Raw genomic sequence first — 18,209 nt, forward strand, 5'->3', positions numbered from 1 at the left:
CAGTGATTTTGAACTGACCACTTTACATGTTTTTGTTCCTGACAGAAACGGATTTGTCATTCTTTGTGCAGCCAGTCATCTCTTACCATTGTGATCTGCATCTCCTTCTAAGGTGATCTGTTACTGTTTAAATGATCATATATTTATTTTCTCAGGAAATTACACAAAGTTTTAAACTTAATTAAAAGTACTGGAAGACCAGCCATAACATTAAAAATAAATTTTAATGTTGTCATTTTTAGATCATTTGCTCTGACACCCAAATATTCTGAATTTTAAAGTAGAACTATAGGGACACACAAGTGCAGATAAATCTTTATTGCCATAACTTCGTTTTTTCAAAAATGAGCATTGGGTTTTTAATAGGTCGTAGTTTTATGTCTGTATATGTACAACATTACAACTGCGTCTTTTAATAATAATGAAGTTAGTGATACTTTGATAACTCAACACAGTGTATTTATAAAATGAATTCTTATCAAAATACACTTTTCACTGGGATAATAAATAAAATCCTGCGAAACCCACCTACACAAAGTTAATTTTAACTCTGGTAGAACCCGATGTGGTACACAGTCCATTAACTACTATGTTTGCCCCTTTATCCCCCTACTGATGCTCATCTTCTGGGGTAAGAAAACTTTTTTCCCCCCGTTGTGGTGTGACCTCATTCAACATCATCTTCAGCCAAGCACTGTGCATTTACAATTCTCTGTAAGAAGGAGAAAAACTCATTCACAATTACATAAAATTGACAGTAGGCAACTGATTATCAAGCAATGTAATTTTACACTGAACATTAAGCAGTGTAATTACTGAACAAACTGATTAAAGTTAAAAATGGCAATCTATTTGAATAAAGTTTTGAAGTCAGTTCCACAGAAATTACAAACAGTGCAATACCTAACAAAGTCAGATAAACAATATTCTGTCAACTTCAAGTGATGACCTCTGTGTGGTTTCTGGCACTGTTCTCTTAGGAAACATTTTTGTTCAATCATTTTCCCAACTCTTACATCTTGCATACCTGACACTTTCCAGTGTTACCACTGGGTATATGAACCTTTACCTGAAAGGTAACCATGCCTGAGCTGTAAGAAGAGCCAGCTGATACCCAGCACTGAGTCTCTGCTTTATGTCAGGTAACACTGTTAGGGAGTCCCCTTGTACTTCCAGGAACATAAAACATACCATTTATTTCACAACTGACTCACCTGCAAGCACATTAACAACATCACCCATTCTGTACTCAGACTGAAACAGGAGGATATTTTATACACAGAGCTACTAATGCTTTTATCATCAGGGAAACTCCCAAGCTTCCAGAATTGTCATGGGTTCTGGTGCTAGTTAATATCTTGTGTCTAAAGTTGTTCCCAGAAGCAACAGATTCATTTTTATGAATTTCCATAGCATTTACACACACTTGTAGAAATGTAAATTTAAAAAAAACCTCAAGACTGGGTCTCAAGACCCAGTGCAATAAAGTTACTGTTTTTCCAATCCTGCCAACTTGTATTTGGGAAACACTGGATCCACTTATAGTACCAGAGCTGTGGTCAGATGCCTCTGCTTCAAGAGCTTAGCATACCCTATACACAAGAGATGTTTTCTATTTCTATTTTATCCTGGTTGCTACTAATGCTACAGGATGATTTTCATATTCACTTTTTAACATCTAAGGTGAAAAAAAAGAGCTTCTTTTAATCTAACTGAACATATTAAAAAGCCAAGAGATTACAAAATGTGATACTCAAGACTAGTGCAGTGGATAAAGTAAGTATTTAAATTTTTTTCCAAACCAGACCAACAGGGAATGCTTCACATACCTGGCTTATTGTAGGGAGCTTAGTTAGAAGCATTTGAAACACTGGTGGTGGAAGAGTCTGCTGTAGAACTTGTAGTAGCTGCTGCGGCTGCCCACACACAGCAATGGCATTGGTCAAGTGATCAACACCCTTTTCATATTCACCTGTATGACAAATTGCAATGTTTTGAAATCACCCATCTTCCACACTGTAACACATTTACATAAAACATCCACTAAGAGTGGATTAAATTACGGTGAATCAACCGACATGAAGCTCTTCTCCTTCCCTGACGGACCTTCTGAACACATAAGGTTAGAAACAAATAAACAGATTTTCTTAGATGAATTTGACTCCCCAGAATTTCTTGGTGTATAAAAATCATCTTCTAACAAAGGTAGAGAAAAATTATTCTACAGCTTACCCTTTGGAAAAGGTATTATTACCTTGAGCTAGTAATTCCTCTCCAAGCTGAATCTCCTCAAGGAAAAACTTCTGAACTGCTTCAGCATCTTTCAGATCAGGCAACTATAAACACACACAGTAAAAGTTAAATCAGCCCTTAAACACCAGCTAATAAAAACTTAGCACAAAATATTCTCAACTGAAATTAAACATGCACACAACCCTATTGTTACACTGACACTGGCAAAAAAACAAATGTCATCACTAAGTTAAATATACTCAGAATGTTTTTGAAAATCAGACTCAGGTCTTATAGCACTACATCACAAATCTGTAGAGAGACAGTCTGAAATATCTCTTCTCAGTTTATTAAGTACATCATTTTGGAGCAAATATAAATTCTGAGGTGTATTATGTTTATAACGACCGTATTTCATGCAATTGTTTAAGAGAAATCTTCTATTTTCTTTCTGGATCCATTGGTAATAATGAAAAGGAAATAAAATACTTATTGCAAAACAACCTATCAAGTTCAGTTATAAGTGTATCCCATCAGTAATTTTAAGTGTGAAAAGTCCTTGTTCATATTACAAAGAGAGAAAACACCATCAAATGAGATGCACCATCAAATCACACAGTGAATGTTGTACTTTGTTATATAACTCCTCTATCTGACACAAAAAAGAAACAACCATACAATTATTTCTGAATATTAAAAAACCCTAAAGACTTCATATTTGTAGGACTGTTTGTAATCCCGCAAATTTGTTTGTAAAAGAAATCCTTAAGTAAATCTTACAAATAATACAAGTGAAACATCTTTCAAAACAGCACTGCATTACTGAACACAGTATTACCTTGGAAAGTCCTGCTCTCTCTTTGGCAAGCTTCTGTTTCTTCCTTCCTGTAAGAATAAAAACATCTTTTATTTTCAATTTGCAATTAAAAAGCCCTTCAGCTTATAGTCTGAAACCATGAACAAATCAAAGTCCCTTTCCAAAGAAGAAACTGTTAATGGATTCCAAATATTGAAGATTGAGCAGAAGACTGCAACCCGCTCAGTACCACAGAGCATCATTCTGAGGTCTAACCAGGGCCGGCAGCAGCAGCAGCCCAAAATGGCAGCTCTTGTCCTGAGGGCTACAGCAAACAGCAAGCACACCTCCTGAACTGCAGGCACACAGAAGCAAAGGGAATCAGAGTAACAGAGCAATTATCCACATGGCTTTAACAATAAGCCACACAAGAACTGTCTGCAAGTCAGGCTATCTAGCTTTGAAGTGCACCACCAAGGAAGGGGAACTTCAGCAGGCCACAGCAGATACACACAGGGCACCTCCTCAGCTACTTTATAGCAAAGACTTGGGAACCAGTTAATAAGTGGCAGCATCTCACCATCAGCAAAAGCAATACTACAGCATACATTTCTGAGGAAAGCAAACATTTACAGACGGAAGAAACATTTACAGATTTAACTGCTTACCTAAAGGCAAAAAGTTGGTCTGCTACATGAAGTTGTACCACTTCAGCAAAATTAATGTAACTAAAATTCAAGTTGCTTTTAAAGCAGCTAGACAGGTATAAAAAGATATCTTTACAGTAGCACTTCTCCATACAAGAAAGAATAATTATACAAATTATACTGCCAATTTCCTTGGAATAATCATTTATGTAAATCTTCAGTTCATCAACTGAAATAGTTACACCACTAAAACCTCTGCATACAGCCTGTGGTTAAGCTGTCCTTCCACTCTTTGTCCTCAGTGTCTGCTCAGAAAACTCCTACGCTGACGAAGAACGACTGTCACACAGCCCTGATTTTTCTTTTGATACAATTTTACAAGCTGGAAATACTTCCAAATATGATCAGCAGTTTTACATGGTAATGAAAAATTTTCAATTGTCCACATGGTGAAGACAGTCAGGAATACTATTCCCTAGTACAGTGATAACCTAACATGTGGCATTTACTGACAAGATTGTGTTCTTTGCAGAAAGGGAGTTCACATTCTAACTAGATGGAACACCCTTTTACCTTAATACACCATCTTAATAACACTTAGCACCTAGATTTCTACAACTAACTGACCTGTGTATGTTAATTTATACTATAGATGGAAAAACGTGTTGGACAGAACTGTAGTCCCCTACAATTTTATAATTTTGGAGGGTTTCAATAGTAAAGAATTTCTCCTGAAAGTCAGTGCTTCAATTAGCTCACTCCAACTTTTCAGAAGCATTAATTTGCAGAAAACTTTAGCTTGCGCTACCAGGCAAACAAGTTTTGATCATAGATAAAATGGTAAAGATTAAATTAAAAAAAAAAATAATATTTGATATTATTTACTATCCAAACCAGCCACATTGCAGCTGTAGTGCATTCAGCAAAAACATCAAAAAGAAATACAGAGAGTAACAGCTTAAAATGTATACATCATTTTGAGGAGAAAATTGTGTTTTCTTGGCATGACTATGATACCTTCTTCTTAAAAAGTGATAAAAATTCACCAGGTTAAGCATTCTGAAATAAAGAACAAAACAAAAGACATGCTGGTCACTGGAACTAATGAAAGCTTTTGACCACTGATCACACAGATTTGAAATCATATACTTTAACCTGAAAATAGTGAAGGAATACAAAGAATCACCAAGATTTTAAAACTGAAAAATGATCTACCAAACCCTTCAAGCCTGACTACTATGGAACTTTGTTTTCCTCTTCTTAATACTTTTATACAGGCTCTTAAAAAGTTCACTAGCTAAAACAATTAAAAAACCCAAGTAACTCTAAAGGATATTTCTGAATTCTTCCCATAGTGGTTGAGAAGAATTACTAGTTTCAAAGTATCTTTGAAATAACAACCAAAAGTTACATTTATAGTATGACAAGCAAAAAAGCAATGGCTTTGAGGGGTAAAAAAACTCAAAAAGCAAACAAACTAACCAACCCTCCCAAGTTTGTTTTTTCTCAGGGACCTTCATGAAAATGAAACACTTCCTTCTATTCTGAGGAGATAATCACATTTTGGAAGGGGAAAGGCAATCTTTTTGAGTCAGTGAATCTTTATTACCACAGAAATGCAGTGCATGCATCCAAAGCACAAAGCTGAAGTGCAGCTGTCACAGTGCAGGTCCTCAGGCACAGCTCTGGTTCAGGGTACAAGTTCCACAAGAGAACCAGTGGATGACCTGTCCTGCTGGCACGGGTTGCAAAGGCCCTGAGCAGCCCCAGCAGCTTCCCAACCAGTGCCACCAAGGAGCAGAAAACCCAAAAAGCCATCTGCATTTTCAGCTCCCATCAGTGAATCTGCCTACTGCCCTCTCCTTTCACCCTGCTGTCCAGGCAGAAATTCTGGCTGTCTCTGAACAAAAACATGTGTGTCTGTATTTTAAAGCAGAGCACTGCTGTATTATTCATTCAAGAAAACAAACAGTAAACATACCTGAACTATTTTATTAATAAAATGCAGCCTGGGAAGCTCAGCAGCTACAGATGTTTATAGCATTGCTATCTTTTGGTCCCAAGACTAAATAGGTACATGCCCCCCAAACTAGCAACAAGATCTAAAAAAAAAAAACCCAACAAAAAAGTCCACACACAAAACCTGCTAAGTAAGATTAAAACATGGAGAAAATCAAAGACCAGTAGTTCTGTACAGTAGAACTTCTTTCTTCCAGAAACTTCCAAGAAATCTTTCCCCAGAAACCTAAATCTGGCCACCTCATTTTTATGACACGCCTTTGCAGTGAAAACTTTGGCCCAAACACAGCACCCAGAGATGGCAAAAAACCCAAGTGGTTCTTTGTCAGCACGTGCTTGACAAAACACAACAGGCAATCCACTGACACGTGGGGTCTCTTGTCCTTCCCAAATTCTGGTGACACTGCATCACAGAGGCTGAAAAAGGATCTTACCCTAAGGAGGTTACTGGAAAGGATGTGCTGCAAAGGTGGTTCCTCCAGCTTTCCATCCCACACCCCCAGCATTGCACAGCACGTGGAGCACCTTTACATGAAGAACTGCAGCTGGCTGTGCACTGAACCTGTCCTGGCCAAGTATTTTACAGCCCAAGCCTTGCTGGCTCCCCAACAGTAAAATGCTGTAACACCCTGATCCCTGGCACCACCGCTGAAGCATCCATACTAAACAATCTGTTACACTACCAAAAACAACCAAAACAAATCAACTAAAGCCTTACAAGTAAATGCAAACCAGTGCATCACGTGCAAGGACTGTAACTCCTACAATGAAGTCCCCCAAATGACAACTGTGACCTCCTACCAAACCAAAATGCATTTGTTTTCCACTTCAAAGTTAATGTCAATTCTTAATCAGAGCAGTTCTAAGGTTTATTCAGAACATGACTGGAGAGAGGCTCAGATTATGGAAACCTGGAATCCAAAACCACTTTTTGGTGCCTCTGCAATAACCTTACATAATTCAGTGCTTCTCCTGCTGCACATCTGGCATCATAAAAAACCCCACGGCTGATGATGTTGCTGGAAATCGAGTTTGTTTGTGCAAACCAAGCACATACCAGTTAACTGCACTCCAATTTCCCAATTAATGCCTTGCACTGCAGGGAAAAAAGGACTTGGAACACAAACACACACACACACACAAGAGGTATGTGCCCAAAATCCTACACACAGGAGCAAGGGCTTGAAGCTGAAATGTTTGACAGACATAATGTGCTGTGGAGGAAGTTTTGGAAAGCAGAATTAATGCACCACTAAGTGACAACAGTGGCCAGGCAAATCCAATCCATGAAGGCAGAACCAAAGCTGATAAACTACATTTTAATGCCATCAGGTAAATACTCATTTTTAACCAGTCTGGTTATTGACTTTTCCATCCATGAAACTGCTGATCACATCATGTTTACTTGCCAGGAAAATTTACCTTAATGATAACTTCTTATCTTCAGATTAGTTACCAAAGGAATAATATACATATTACCCTGACAGAAATAACTCAGTATAAAAAGTACCACCTTCCTGCTCATGATTCCTTTGTGTTCCTTCAGTACTCATGCCTACAATTGCATTTAAAACCCTCACTGATTATTAAAAGGTTTAAAAAAATGTTGAAGATGTGAAATAATGAAGAGCCATGGGAGAAGAGCTCTACATCTTGGATTAATCAACAGTTTTTTCTGGCATTCATTCTTATCCTGGAAGCCAATGGCAGGGCTGCCAGGAGGGTTTAGAATGCAGCTGATGAAACACCTGAGAGCCGACACCGACCCCCCTCCTCACCAGGGCAACTCCACTGTAAGACATCACACTGTTTTACCTGCTTGTGTTCCAAACACAAAAAAGATTTCAAAAAGGGCTAAATGTGGTGGCTACAATAACACTGCTGGGCCTGCAGGACAGCAAGACTGGACAAGAAAAAAAGTGGGGGAGGTGAACTGGAACCAAGCATGGATGGAATCCAGAGGCTCCCCAACACCCATAGCAAACTCTCCGAAGGGATGACCCTGCCTGGAACCTCCTGAATGAAAGGAGGCTGCAGTGAGCTGGGGTCAGCCTCTTCTGCCATGCCTGCAGTGAGAGGAGCAGAGCAAACGCCCTACAGCTGAGACATGGGGACTGAGATGAGACAATAGAAATAATCTCTGGCACCGTGAGGGTGGGCGGGCATGGCTGCGCAGGGAGGTGCTGGAGCCCCGATCCCCGCGGCTGCTCCAGAGGGACAGGCTGTGTGTGTGTGTGTGGGGCCGGGCGGTGCTGCTGAGCGCCGCAGGGGCTGCAGTGCAGTGCAGGCCGGATGGCTGGCGGGAATTGGAAGGCATCTCCCGCCAGTGCAGGCGGCGCTGTGAGCCCGTGTCCCGGTGCCGGTTCGGGACGCGAGAGGCCGCGGGGCCCGGGCGGGGGGGGCGGGGGTCCGGCCGGGCCCGGGGGCGGCGCTGCGGCCGCAGCACGTGCGGCGTTCCCGCGGCCCGGCCGGGCGGGAGAGCGAGCACGGAGCCGGGGGGAGCGCGGGGGGGAGCGCGCGGCGGCGGGAACGGACGGCACGGGAGCAAAGGAGAGGGGGCGCCCCGGGACACTCACGCTCCCGCAGCCGGTTCTTGAAATTGGGGTCGCTCCGCCTCTTGCGGTCGAAGTAGATGCAGTATCCGATGAAGAGCGCCCCGCAGAGCCCCGCGGCGATGGCGCTGGTCCTGCCCACCATCATGGCGCTGGCGCTGCCGCCGCCCCCGCGCCGCTCCCGCCGCGCGGCCCGCGCCGAGCTCCGCAGGCACCTTGGGGCGAGCGGGCACGGCCAAAGGACCCTTCCTCGCTTCCGCTCACGTCATCAGCCCGCGGCGGCCCAGGGCGCCTCCCGCAGTGCCTGCGCCGAGGCCGGGGCGCATGCGCGGGCGGGGGGCGTGGCCGAGCGCCGTGAGGGGCCGGGGGCGGGAAACGGGATCCTGGGAAAGAGCCCTGGGATCATCGCGTCCGGCCCCCGACCCAACACCTCCCGGTCAGCTAGACCATGGCACTCAGTGCCACGGCCAGGCTTCCTTTGGACACCTCCAGGGATGGTGACTCCATCCCCGCCCTGCCCTGGCCAGCCCATCCCGCCGTCTCATCGCCCTTTCTGTGAAGAAATTTCCCCTGATGTCCAAACTAAACCTCCCCTTGGAACAGCTCGAGGCTACGTCCCCTCATCCCGTCCCTTGCTGCATGGGAGAAGAGACCGGCCCCCATCTGGCTACAGCCTCCTTGCAGGTGGCTGCAGTGATAAGGCCATCCCTGAGCTTCCTTTTCTCCAGGCTAAAGTCCCCGGCTCCCCCAGGGGCTCCTCACAGGACTTGTGCTCCCAGACCTTCACCAGCTCCACTGCCCTTCTCTGCCCCCCAAATCAAGGCAACGATTTCTATTTCATCACAGACCCAGTCTGAATGTGAGTCAGGTTTTTCTATAGCCATTGTGGGTAATCCTACACAACTCCAAAAAAAAAAGAATTCACAGTTAGCCTCTGCAGCAAGACCTCAGCGGGAGACAGATTCCTGGAACAGGGATAAAATCATGCAGCACCTCCTGCTGCCTTCTAGGAGAAGCCAAATGCCCCAGAGCAAACACCACCAAGGACAACAGCTGTATTAGCAAACAAAATTTATGACACTCTCACATATAAAAAACACTCTCATATACATCCATCTTCATAACACTAGTCAGCATTTTTTCTGGATTTTTTTTTCTCAGAGGACGGTTTGTTTTTCCCAGCTTTACTCCTAGGAGTAGTTTTTAGTCTTTTTGGTTTTGTGCTCTTCTTTAACGGGTTTGCTTTTTCGCCAACAAAAGAATCGTTAGAGAAGCTCTTTTCTTTTTTCTTCTTCTTATCAGCTCTGTCCTTGGGAGCACGAGACTGGTCTGGACCTTTCTGTTCTTTCTTCTTGTCCGTCACGCGCTGCACTCGTATCTTTCTTCCCATCAGAACAGAGTTGTTGAGTTTCAGAGCAAGATGTACAGCATCTGTGTTCTACAAAAGCAGACAACCCCTTTAAAAGCAGCTTTACTTCCAGCTGAGTGCTTTCCAACAAAGAGTTACCTGTCTTTAAAACTGGTAAGCAGGATTTTACAGCTCAGAGCGCTCCCACCACTCTATTTAGGGAATGACACGACATCTCCGCTCGGGAACACCAGCACCCCCACACAGCCCCCACACTGAGGCACAGACACTGGAAAACAGGCTGTGAACAGCCTACAATGAGACACCAACGTCTGAGGCAGAGAGAGACAGGGAAAAATTGGGAAAAAAGGCATTGGAATGCAGGAAATGAACTAAGGGAAAATGAGGCTGGGAGACTGGCATGAGGAAGGAAGTCAGACTGAATCAAAAGTGGAGAGCTGGTATGCAAACCAGCTGCAGGAAAGAAGTCCACTCACATTTTGACACATAAGAAATGGGAGAACATTGAAGTTACACCAAACTAACTCATCTGTCCCTCTGTTCAATCTTTACCCCAGTGTGTACAATACCTAAAATATTGTGTTTTGTATCTGCTTCCACAGAACCGGTCTTCCAAGCTGCTTCCACCTTACACAACAACGCTACCATTTCACTTCCTACCTACACACACACAGACCTCAAAGAACTACTGAAATGAAAATAAAAATGCTCCAAGGGCAGACCCCAATGCAGGTTTTGAAGAGCTCCCTGTGCCTTGGAGCATGTACCTCAAAGGCCCACACGAACCCCAGGGGCTCACACACAAACCCCAGGGGCTCACACACGTAACCCAGGGGTCACACACACCCCCAAAGGCTCACACACGTGCCCCAAAGGCTCACACACACGTGCCCCAAAGGCTCACACACACGTGCCCCAGGGGCTCACACACACGTGCCCCAGGGGCTCACACACACGTGCCCCAGGGGCTCACACACACACCCCCCAAGGGCTCACACACGCACCCCCAGGGGCTCACAGACAGGCACCCCAAAGGCTCACACACGCACCCCCAATGGCTCACACACGTACCTCAAAGAGGACGTAGCCGAAGCCTTTCCCCAGGCCCGTTGTCCTGTCCCTCACCACTCGCACTCCCACGACGTCTCCGCAGTCCTGGAAGTGCTCCCGCACGGCGTCGTCGCGGATGTCTGCGGGCAACACAACAGAACAGAGGCCTCTTCAGGGAGACACACAGCCTTGGAAGCCTGGCCCACACCCAGGTATTTCACATTTACCCACTCAGGGAGACAAACAATATGGAATAAGGAGAGGTACACAAACATCAGTGGTTCAGAAAAACCCCAGCAGGCCGACAATGCAGACTTTATGAAGGGCTGTTTGCTCTGACAGTTACTGCTTCTCCAGCTCTGAAGCGCACGATGTAAATCAGAAAGAACTAAGGCAAACACTGAAATAGATTTTTCAAATTAGTTCATTTATGCTTGGAACACAGTAGAAATTAAGAATTCTGCTATACATTTTTGTAGCTCCTCCTTATGCCAGAATTTCTTTCTAAGAATTAATGCTGATGATAATGAGCTTGAGCTGGCAGTTCTTCAACTCTTCATTGACCGAGCCATGAATTTGAGCTGAATGGGGAAGAAGGGATTTGCAGTTTCCAACCACAGCTGCTATGCAATTATTCTGATAATGGCTGGGTGTATGAGCCTTTTTCCATCTCATGCCTAGGCAGATAAATGCATGTGCCATCACAAAAATACAGGTTATTTTCTTTTTTTGTATGGGTATGCTTCATGGAATCACCTGACATAGACATAAACATCTCTCTGCTGAGGTTAAACCTGAAGTCAACTGTACAGGTTTAACTACAGCAATGGGAACCTCAACATGCTGAGAAAGGTCCAAACTGCTGAAGTAATTTCAGAGCATAGCAAATCACAGAATATATTCTCAGTTGAAACTGCCCCACAAAGATCATCAAATCTCACTTTTAGCCCTGCCTGGACAGAGTCACTCAGCCTGCAGTTCACAGAAAGCACCAAAAGGAGAAGCCGTCACTGTCCATCACTTGGAATTGGTTCACCAACAGATATTGGTAACCCTTGAACAGTTTAGAGAGCCATGGCCTATGCAACTTAGTCATATTTATTTAAAAAACACGAAGCAACGACAAGAACTAAAAGCACTTGCAGTGCTGCCTACAATAAAGGAAACAAGGTGCAGAACTGGACAGAAACTTACAACCTCTTCAGGTGTTCCAATTAACAAATAAAAATTACCTCCAGCAAAAGGTATTTATCCACCTAATACCAAGAAATAAAAAGCCTAATGTCAACCATTCCATAAATGCAAATTAATGATGCACAGCAGTCCATTTCAGGCTTACCATATGAAAGATTTCCCAAGAATACAGATCGTTTACTGTCGTGCTGAAGGAAACAAGAGAGACAGGACAGTAAGTTATTTGTTACAGAAAACAATGAAAACCCCACAACCAAACCAGAAACGGGAATTTCTAGCCACACACGTTACTTACTGAACTGGTCTTGGATGCAGTGTCAACTCTGATGTGAAATCCACTAGCAATTTCTGTTCCATTCCTTTTGTGGTCAAAAACAAAAGGTTTTAAAAATGAAATAAACATTAGTTAATTGACAATGTCGCTGCATAGCAGTATTGACAAACTTAAAATGTTCTGATTCAAGCAGAAGAGGGGAGGTTGTTTAAATTTAGCTGTAAATCTATGTGAACTAACATCTTTAACGGGGTATGAGGAACAAAACTGAGACTTACTCCTTCAGAGCCTCCTGGGCATCACATTCTTCCTTAAAGACCACGTAAGCATTGACAGACTTTGCATTGGGGTGCACCTTATGCCTGGAACAGGAAAAGGACCCGTTACTGCTGAAATCCTGCTGATGCTGTGCAGTGCACAGGCACTTCTTGCTGAACACATTCATGCCTCTGCTTGTTCTGGCACACTAACAACTCCATTTCCCTTGCAGGTCAAGCTACCCCTGTACAGGCAAGGGAGTCCCACTGTTGTTTAGCTCTTATATGCACCCCACATCTTGTTTAGCTCTTATATGCACCCTGAGCAAGCTTCCTCAGTTCATAAACATATCTGAAGAAATAAAAGACTTTTAGCATCTTCCTCCTTCCTAAAACATAGAAATGCAACCTCAGCTAACAAATTATAAGTATACATGGCATATAATTCTTTGTTACTTGTTGAGAAAACTTCATACACACAAAGGTAATGACAAAAGACAAAGAAACACAAAATACATTAAAAAGACCTAATACAGACAAACTTTTAACTGCCAACAGTTAAACATTGTTTAGGCCTTGAAAAATACACAACAGTCACAAAGCGAACCTACTTGATTGCTGCTACCTTTTTGGATACAGTATCTTCTGCAGGAATCTTAAAGATAAAAAGACTTGAGTTAGGTGGGCCTAGTGTTAACCTATCACAAAGAGTTTTCCCTAAGACAAAGATGAATTCAAGCAGGGGCCACCCAAAGCTCCACAGCCAGTACAGTGAGCAAATGACAGAAGCGGCTGGACCTAGAGATGGTCTAAAAAACCCTCAGAGTTAAAGAGCTCGCCTTGACTTTGTCTGACATGTTTCTTGAGTTCCAAAAGAGTTACTGTCAACTATTTTAGTGAGTACCCTGATTTACAATGTGTCTTTGCTACTATGATTTAAAAACAGGTGAGCAATGCCTCAGCCAAACCAGCAATAACAAAGGCATTGCACCTTCAGAGAACATAAAGCTCTGATCCTGGATCAGCTGCTGCCACAGGAAAAGTGCATCTGTGGTGCTCCTGGGGTAACATCTCCAAGGCTTCTTTTATTAGCAAAACCCACATACCCCAAACCACTTCTGAATTAATGAGGGTACAAGCCTTACAAATACTACTGCCTTTCAACATCAACAAATAATTTTGTTGTATAACATTAAAGGGAAAAACCTACCAGGGACCGGAAGCGAATGGATTGGATTGGTCCATACTTCTTAAAGAGAGATGTCAGTACCTAAACAGATGATATTGCAAACACTCAGTACACTTTTCAACCTGGTAATGAGAATTATTTTTCAGTATTTATAGGTAATACTGTTCTTACACTGTTTTCCTTTTACTTACAGGAGGTCCCTTAACAGGCTACTAACAAAATGCAAGTAATTTGTAACTATTTCTCTGTTTTTTATGGCATCTGCTTCTACAGATTGCCAAAACTGAAGTTGTGCCTCTTACTATGGAAGAAAGTATAAATTTAACATGTTTTATGAAACAATCTGAAGGACTGTTTGCATATAAAATTAGAATCGGAGTAACTTTGTAAATGCAGTTCTCATTTATTCAGTCATTTCTTCATTGACAAGGAACTGACCAATTCTACTCAGGAAAGAGTTGTTGTATCCACTGCTGCAGGAACTCCAGGAAACCAGAGATTGTCTCTAATGGTTTCCAAGAACAAGCACCATTTCCTACATCCCCAAAAGCAGTTCCAATCACAAGTGTGTGTGACTTCCAGCTGGAAACATCCCCTCAAACTGAGGACTGCTGCAACTCCTTTCATTCCTTTAGCAGACAGAACCCACCCACGTACCTGAACAGTGCAGCTGACAGGCAAGTTTCCAACAAACACCGTTCTTCTGTCTGCTGTTTTATCAGCCACCCATTTTCTCTTTTGCTGTTTTGCAGTAGCACCCGTGGCTGAATTAACAACACTTTTGGTGATGGCTTGAGAAGCCTTTTTCTTTTGCTTCACTTTGCTCTGAAACAATTTTTGATCCTCCTCTTCATCTGCCTGCTTCAAAGCATTCTCCCTGACCAGAAATGAACAGGCAGGTTACAACTGATGGGAAAAAAACAGGGGATTTGGGGTGAAAGAACGGAAGCCTCCAAGATATTTTAAATTACATTTGAGAGCATTATGTTCAACTCTAAAATTTCAAACATTATTTTGTTTATTCTGCATTAAAAAATGTATCTAACTATTCAGTATGAAAAACTATTTGCTGGCCCCAGGAGACTGCATTCACTATTTACCAGTAGTAATACAGAAATACTTCACAATTAAACAATTTGACAGCTTCTGAAATTGAAGGGAAAAAATCATCTTTGCATTATGTTGGAACTTAGAACAGATTTAATCATTTTCATTATGCAGGAGACTCAGAACAAACCCCTGGAATACTGCCATGCACTAACAAGTCTCGCTCTATGCAAACCTGCCATAAGAGCAGGAACAAGGGATAGATCTGAAGAGCCTCTGGAAGGCTGCAGACACAAACACAACAAACAGGTTCCATGGGCCCAGGGACAGGATGAGGGGTGAGCCTTGTGCTACAGTCAAGTTCCCTTCATTATCCAAAATGCATCGTAGAGTGAGCAGCTTCCAGCCTGCTCTGAAGCACCTCACCTCATGTATTTAAGAGAACAGACAGAGTGACAGAGAGGTTCTGTGTCACTGCAGAGGCCCAGAGGACACAGACAGCTCTGTGCCTGGCACCTGGCTCCTGCTGGAACCACCTCTGCTGGATAAAGCCAAGGACGGCCAGAGAGCATCTCCCCGAGCCAGAGAGAACTAACTAGATCCATGTGTCTCCAGCTCCAGCCGCTGGACCAGATGGCTCTCTAGCAGGGCATTTGCACTTCACACACCCAGCGTTTCAAGAAGCTGCACTACCTTCTTCCTTCAGGCGAAAACCATAGAAAACCTGCACAATCTTAAAAATAGTCTTAAACACCAAGCTGAAGTTGAGTAGTAGACGAGAAGCTGCACTACCTTCCTCCTTCAGGGGAAAACTACAGAAAATATGCACAACACCAAGCTGAAGATGAGTAGTAGACGAGAACTTCGTTGTTTCATCGAACTCCTATTACAATTCACGTAGATGCTTTAACTTTACTATAAAATGGTGTCACTCACCTCTGTGACAGTTTTTTCTCTGCCTCTGAACGTTCCTTTTTTCTGGCTTTCTTTGCTTTTACCGGAGGTTCTTCTACGTTGGATAAGCTCTGGTCTTCTGACACTTTCTCCCCTTCTTCTGCACGCTTCCTTTTCTTCTTTCCCTTTAAAAAATGGTGAGAGAAACAGACTTGAAGGACAAAATTCCAAGAACGCCCTGAAGTTACTTCGCACACTACAACTTTTTCGGAGCGCCGCTGCCCGAAGTCCCCGCTGCTGGGCTCACGCAGCCCCGGCCAGCCGGGCGCGCCGCCCCCCGGCACTCGCTCACTCACCGCGGGCACAGCCACCAGCACCGGCGGCGCGGCGGAGCTGAAGAGCCGAGCGAGGGGCGGGGCGGGGGCGGCGGCCGCGCCGAGGCTGCCCGACACCTGCCCCACCACGTACGGCTCCTCCCGCTCCTCCTGGCCCTCGGCCGCCGCTCGCTGCCGCGGCGCCGCGCCGCCCCGGCGGGCCCGCATGGCGGGCACCGAGAGCGGCGGGAACGGGAGCAGGAACGGGAGCGGGGCCGGGCTGGGCCGCGTCACTTCCGATGCGCGGGGCCGGGAGGGGCTCCCGGAGCGCCCCCGCTCCCGCCTGCCCGCCCCCTGCAGCCGGGACCGGGCCGCGCCTGGGCACAGGGGCACCGGGAAACATCCAGCATCGGGAGCAGATGGACTCGGTCTGAGGCTGGCCCAGGGGAGGCTGAGGTTGAACATGAGGAGGAATTTCTTCACAGAAAGGATAATTAAATATTGGAACGGATTGCCAGAGAGGTGGTGGAGTCACCATGCCTGGGTTTAAGGAAAGACTGGACATGGTTCTTAGTACCATGTCTGGTTGACGTGGTGGTGTTTGGTCATAGATTGACTTGATGATCTCAGAGTCTTTTCCAAGCTAAATGATTATTCAATGAGGAGAGGCTGTCTCACTGATTTCCCACCACCCTCAGTTCCAAGGGGAGCTGAAGCAAACCTGACAGCACTTTGGCTGTCTCATTACACGTTTGATGCACTTTTTGAGCTGCCACTGTAAGCAGCTCTGTTGGAACCAGCATCCATCCGAAGGCTAAACAAGCATCCCAGCTGTTGAGAATACACAAATCCTTGAAAAGGGGCAGGTGGCTTTTCCAATCTGCTTTCACACAGAAGAGCAGCACTGTAGTGACACAGGAGGGACAAAACAGGCTCAGCCATCACCCAGTGCATTTCAGAGACTCGTGGCCACTGAAACTCGGCAAGAGGCATACAGGAGGCATCCAGCCTCCAGGAACTCTGCCTGAGAGAGAGTTTTCAATCCCTATGCCAACAGGAAAATTCCACAGTGTGATGGGAACTACCCAGTCATAAGTATGGACAGGTATCAGTGGAAACTGCCAATAAGGGGCGGAGGGAGCACTGCAAATCCTTGAAATAAAGTGTGTTTTCCTTCAGCACAGGTCCATCTCAGCTATCCCCAACACAATCAATTGTGGGACACACCAACCTGCGTCTGTCCCTCAGCCAAGGTGTGGAGAACACAGCAGGGGGTGTCTGCCTTGCTTTGCCTCTGGGATCATGGTCCAAGCAGGTGCTCAGGAGTACGGGCACAGCCCAGCAGGCAGTGCTGGTGGCAAACTGCCTCAGCTGCAAGCACAGTACCCGTGCCAGGCAGGGAATGCACCCACGTGTAAAGCTGCATACACAGCACGTGCCCTGATCACCTCAGATTTGACCCACTGCAACATGGGATAAAACTGCCTGGCTAACAGTCTGCCAAAGGTATCTTCCTTTGCTACTTACGGGGAGACAAGTGGTTCCATGAATCTGGAGAGCACCATTTACAGACAAACTTCACAGGAGAGGTGCAATGTAACACATTCAGACAAATGTTTTGAGTAGCCACTAAACTGCATCAGAAATATTATGAAAATTAAATAATCTCTGTATCACAGAAAATCAAAAATCCTATTCATGCAAAAACTTGACTTGGGAGCAGGGAGCTGACTAATGATCCCTGTTTTAAAAAGGTAAACAAATCCCCCCACCAGATCATCAAGTCAGTAATTGTCACATCAAAGCAAATATGCTGGCACTAAAACTGAGAGCTGATCAAGAACTCGTAGTGAGTGAAAAGCTATATTTAAATCTTGTTTGCCCAGATGTAGTTCCCAGTTACATCCATTCCCCTTATGTTTACTAAAACTGAAAAGCAGAACTGAACTACCATGACTCTGATTCCACTAAACAGGTGAAAATATCCTCTTAGTAGCTTCACTGAAAATATTAAAATTACCCCTGTAGTCTTGGATCATCATAATTTTTAACACAGTCAGTGTTTCCAAAGCTTATTTATCATGGGTTGTTACAGTCAGTCTCATCAGTAATCTGTCGCTTTGCAGGTGTATTTTGGTCACCTGAACTACAGCCAGTAGTTTGTTTCAGCTGGCACTGCCTTAATGATGGGCCATGCTTTCGCCTTCTGCTGAAAAAGAGGATGGATTTGAATTAATCACTAGGAAGAAAATAAGGCAAATGCAGGTGCTCTATCTTACCTTTCTATGTCCATTACAGCATACCAAAGATCATTTGCTGAACTGATTCTGCAGCTTGATGTAACTTTCATGAACACGCTACAGTTGCTTAAATTA

General features: G+C 44.2%; 2 protein-coding genes and 1 non-coding gene across 3 annotated transcripts; all 3 read right to left on the reverse strand.

The window, feature by feature from the left end:
* Positions 1-303: 303 nt before the first annotated feature.
* Positions 304-8,451, reverse strand: TOMM20 (translocase of outer mitochondrial membrane 20). The gene is made up of 5 exons (XM_054279651.1): positions 8,271-8,451; positions 3,071-3,117; positions 2,255-2,336; positions 1,830-1,972; positions 304-712 (listed from the first exon to the last, which is right to left on the reverse strand). Exons 1-5 carry the CDS (start codon positions 8,392-8,394, stop codon positions 668-670), a joined length of 441 nt encoding a protein of 146 aa, XP_054135626.1. The 5' UTR covers positions 8,395-8,451; the 3' UTR covers positions 304-667.
* On the reverse strand, positions 7,296-7,430 carry LOC128939583 (small nucleolar RNA SNORA14). The gene has a single exon (XR_008483232.1). It is a non-coding gene; the product is annotated as a small nucleolar RNA SNORA14 (small nucleolar RNA).
* An 851-nt stretch (positions 8,452-9,302) lies between the features above and the next one.
* RBM34 (RNA binding motif protein 34) lies at positions 9,303-16,062 on the reverse strand. Its single transcript, XM_054279481.1, has 10 exons — positions 15,877-16,062; positions 15,563-15,705; positions 14,237-14,456; positions 13,601-13,660; positions 13,002-13,045; positions 12,412-12,495; positions 12,155-12,218; positions 12,005-12,047; positions 10,687-10,805; positions 9,303-9,684 (listed from the first exon to the last, which is right to left on the reverse strand). The coding sequence occupies exons 1-10, from the start codon at positions 16,060-16,062 to the stop codon at positions 9,373-9,375; spliced, it is 1,275 nt and encodes a 424-aa protein (XP_054135456.1). The 3' UTR covers positions 9,303-9,372.
* Between the last annotated feature and the right edge of the window lie 2,147 nt (positions 16,063-18,209).

Source organism: Melozone crissalis, unplaced genomic scaffold, assembly GCF_028551555.1.
Source record: "Melozone crissalis strain CALT ecotype California unplaced genomic scaffold, PUWL_Pcris_2 ptg000027l_1, whole genome shotgun sequence".
Lineage (NCBI taxonomy): Eukaryota > Metazoa > Chordata > Aves > Passeriformes > Passerellidae > Melozone > Melozone crissalis.

Bases quoted from the DNA above. Each gene is read 5' to 3' on its own strand.
- TOMM20 (XM_054279651.1), bottom strand. From the start codon at position 8,394: ATGATGGTGGGCAGGACCAGCGCCATCGCCGCGGGGCTCTGCGGGGCG. The intron at 1,973-2,254 runs GTAATAATACCT...TTTGTCATACAG, and splicing joins AGAGGAATTACTAGCTCAAG to GTGAATATGAAAAGGGTGTT. The intron at 713-1,829 runs GTATGTGAAGCA...TCCTTCTTACAG, and splicing joins AGCTCCCTACAATAAGCCAG to AGAATTGTAAATGCACAGTG.
- RBM34 (XM_054279481.1), bottom strand. From the start codon at position 16,062: ATGCGGGCCCGCCGGGGCGGCGCGGCGCCGCGGCAGCGAGCGGCGGCC. The intron at 15,706-15,876 runs GTGAGTGAGCGA...CATTTTTTAAAG, and splicing joins TGCTGGTGGCTGTGCCCGCG to GGAAAGAAGAAAAGGAAGCG. The intron at 13,661-14,236 runs GTACGTGGGTGG...TCATCTGTTTAG, and splicing joins CTGTCAGCTGCACTGTTCAG to GTACTGACATCTCTCTTTAA.